The sequence below is a fragment of the Lupinus angustifolius genome, chromosome LG07, assembly GCF_001865875.1.
Source record: "Lupinus angustifolius cultivar Tanjil chromosome LG07, LupAngTanjil_v1.0, whole genome shotgun sequence".
Classification (NCBI taxonomy): Eukaryota; Viridiplantae; Streptophyta; class Magnoliopsida; order Fabales; family Fabaceae; genus Lupinus; species Lupinus angustifolius.
The window spans coordinates 17,430,070-17,433,334 of record NC_032015.1 but is presented as its reverse complement, the minus strand read 5'-3'; the positions used below and the strand labels follow the sequence as shown (position 1 = coordinate 17,433,334).

At 32.8% G+C, this 3,265-nt stretch overlaps 1 protein-coding gene across 1 annotated transcript; it reads left to right on the top strand.

Annotated features, from left to right (window-relative positions):
* On the top strand, positions 86-2,595 carry LOC109352805 (F-box protein At5g03100-like). Its single transcript, XM_019594999.1, has 3 exons — positions 86-1,327; positions 1,942-2,139; positions 2,228-2,595. The coding sequence occupies exons 1-3, from the start codon at positions 134-136 to the stop codon at positions 2,429-2,431; spliced, it is 1,596 nt and encodes a 531-aa protein (XP_019450544.1). The 5' UTR covers positions 86-133; the 3' UTR covers positions 2,432-2,595.

Sequence of the window (3,265 nt, the reverse complement as noted above, 5' to 3'; positions counted from 1 at the left end):
TATGAATGAGTATATATATATTACTCCAACAAAATTGTTAGCACTAAGCAATTATTCTCTGAAATCAATCTTCTGAGTTCTCACCACCCTTCTCTTTCTTTTCAACTTCTTTGTCTCTCTCCCTTCAACGATTATGGCTAACACTACAACACCATCAATCTCCATAGAAACCATGGATTATCTTTCTCTTCTCCCTCAAGAGTTAATCCATGCTCATATCCTTCCCAAACTTTTCACCAAAGAGGCTGCAAGAACCACTATTCTTTCCAAAAGATGGAGATCTTTATGGACTTCTTTGCCCTACTTGGAGTTCTATCAGTTCCATTTTCATCACACAATCTCTTTCAGAAACTTTGTTGATCATACTATAAGAGACCATGCAAGAACTGAAACTGATATTCTCAGATTCAAGCTCTTCATAACTCATGATATACAAGTTTCTGATATAGACAACTGGGTCAGGTTAGTTATGTCAAGAAATGTTAGAGAGTTTCATCTTCACAACTTAGGAAGAGAACCATATACATGGCCATCAAGAAATGTATGCATGGCTAATACAATAACTTTGCTAGAGTTATATAACTGTGAAGTGAGATGCAATAATAATAATATTAGGTTGCCTCATTTGCAAACTTTGTCTTTTGAGAAAGTGTTGATTGACCACAGAAGCATTGAGTTTTTTCTTATTGGGTGTCCTTCTATGAATGATTTAAAAGTATGGAATTGTTATGAACTGAAGTATCTGATTATTGCAAATCATCATCAGTTGAAAAGGGTATGCATTGGTAATTGTATATGGCTTGAGAAACTAGTTATATTTCAAGTGCCATGTTTGCAATCACTAATATTATATTTGACTCAAAGTTTTGTGACTTTAAGCCAAATGAGTTTTATATTAGACTCAGGAGCTTATGAGAATATAAAGGAATTGCATTTATGCAACTATTCAAATGAAGAGAAAGCCTTTCAGGATTTGTTGTATGCATTAACAAATCTTGAGTGTTTGATCCTTAAGAGTGTTAGACAATGTTCACAGAACATTGAAATTTCAAGCAAGAATCTCAAGAAACTAGTATTGGAACACTGTGATTTCTTTATGGTTTCTATTACTGCTCCCAATTTGACCTCATTGAAGTATGAAAATAATCACATGTTGCTCTATCCTATGGATACTTTCAATGTAAAAGATTACATCTTTTCAAACTGCTGCAATTATTCAATTGGTCCTGATGAGAAAAGCCTGAAATTTGGACCAGTGAAGCAATTTCTTATGAATTCAAGCAATGATTTGATGGAAGGCACAAAGATGATTATTGACTTGAAATGGGTACTCTTTCATCTTTCCTTTGTTATTCATCAGAGTATAGTTTTTTTAATATATGATCTTTTTCCCTTTTTATGTTAACATTTTTGTGTTCAGCATTATTATGTAGTCTATTTTATGCTTTGGTATAATATCCATGTGCTTCCTAATTGTGTATTAGTCTGATAGAAATGTTGCCTAATATATGCAGTTAACAACTTCAGATAAAATTTAACAATGTTATGTGTATACATATAATTCTTGTTGCAACCTAAAATTTTCAAAATCTGATATGGTTCAAGGTGAAACAACATTGTAGTTTGTAGTAAATTGAGGTCTGTAGCTGCAATTGCAGCTTGCGACCGGAGTATTATATTGTCGTTGCAAAAGTCTCCGCAACTACATTGTAACCACAATACCGTCCATATAGCCAACAATTACCCGCAATTTTCTACAATTGTGGTAAACGTTAGGTGATCATCTTGAGTGTAAGGCTGCGTATATCTACCTTTCCCATACCCTATTAAGTTAGAGCCTCGTGTATTGGACAACCGTTTTTTGTTTGTAGTTTTGCTTGATACTCTATTTGATGATAGCATTGTTCTCTAATTCATGCATTTGGACATGTTTGATCACAGTGTAACTACATTGTTGTACTAGAAGATTGGGAATCAATTTCTGAGCTACCATATGAAGTCATTGATGGTCTCTTCCCAAAAGCAATGTGCATTTCAAACATGAGTTTTTCTCAAATGGCTGAATGGTTTCTGAACCATAGTTTATGTTTTAGCCAAAAGCTATTAATAATTTCATCTTCTGATAGCAAATTTTACAAGGTACCACTAAAAACTATTCAATTAAGTTCTCATAAATCATTTCCTCCATTTATATAATATCATGATATCATTATTTGAGTTATTGCAGGTTCTAAAGGAAAAAAGACCAGATTGCTATAGTGAGTCCTCATCTTTCACTATGAGTAGAGAAGCTTTTGAGAGGAACATTGGTCTTAGTCTAGTTTCAATGAACAACATAAGTGGTGAAAATGATCACAAGATTGCTTTTTTTGATGCTCTTTTTGAAGTGGGTTTCAACACAAAGCAAGCTATTGTATTGGAAAGTTTGTAGTTCTCATGCACAACATTGAAGAGAGCTAAATCAAATGGAGAATGAAAAAGCTCTTGAGGATTGATAATAATGTTTTGAAACTTTCCTAGCATGAACAATTATTGTTATATTTAGAATTACTATGCCCTTTTATGTGGTTAAAATTTGGATATTTTTCATTTGAATGAATATTGGTGTTTTATGTGTTTGCAATATATTGGGTTGAACTTGATTGGATTTGAATTTGCTTACTTAGAAATCAATTCTCATGCATGTTTTAAATTTGGGTGATGATTGCGATTGCGGTTTATATGATTGGAGTCATTATGGCCATTGTGATATGGATTATGCGGTTGCGTTATGGCCCATCATTGTGATTCAGCATCGTACCATAATTGCAGTGTGATGTGATTGTGACAGTCACTAAATTATTGCGGCTGTATCACGTGATCCGATCCACAAATCAATGGTTTGCAGTCATGGTAAGAGTATAAAATCTATATAACGAAAATGACATCGCGTATGTATCAACTCATCATTAATATGTCTTATTTTATTGAAGAGTACACAAATTGTGAATTGTATGTTGAAAGTGTAAAAATCTCTTACATGGTGTATACAATATTTTCTCAAATCTTAAATATAACTTTTAGTTGAAATAAAATACGAAAAAACAAGCAGCTAGTTCTTAAAGGAATAACTTCTTTCAGCGCTGTTGGAAGTTGTTGCTGCAATTTCACAACATATGATAGTAACTTTTAATTTATAATAAAGAAAACAAGTAAAACTTAAGTGAGAGATTCATGCAACAAAGCATGCTAATAGGAACATATGATAGTAAAAACTAAAGACACG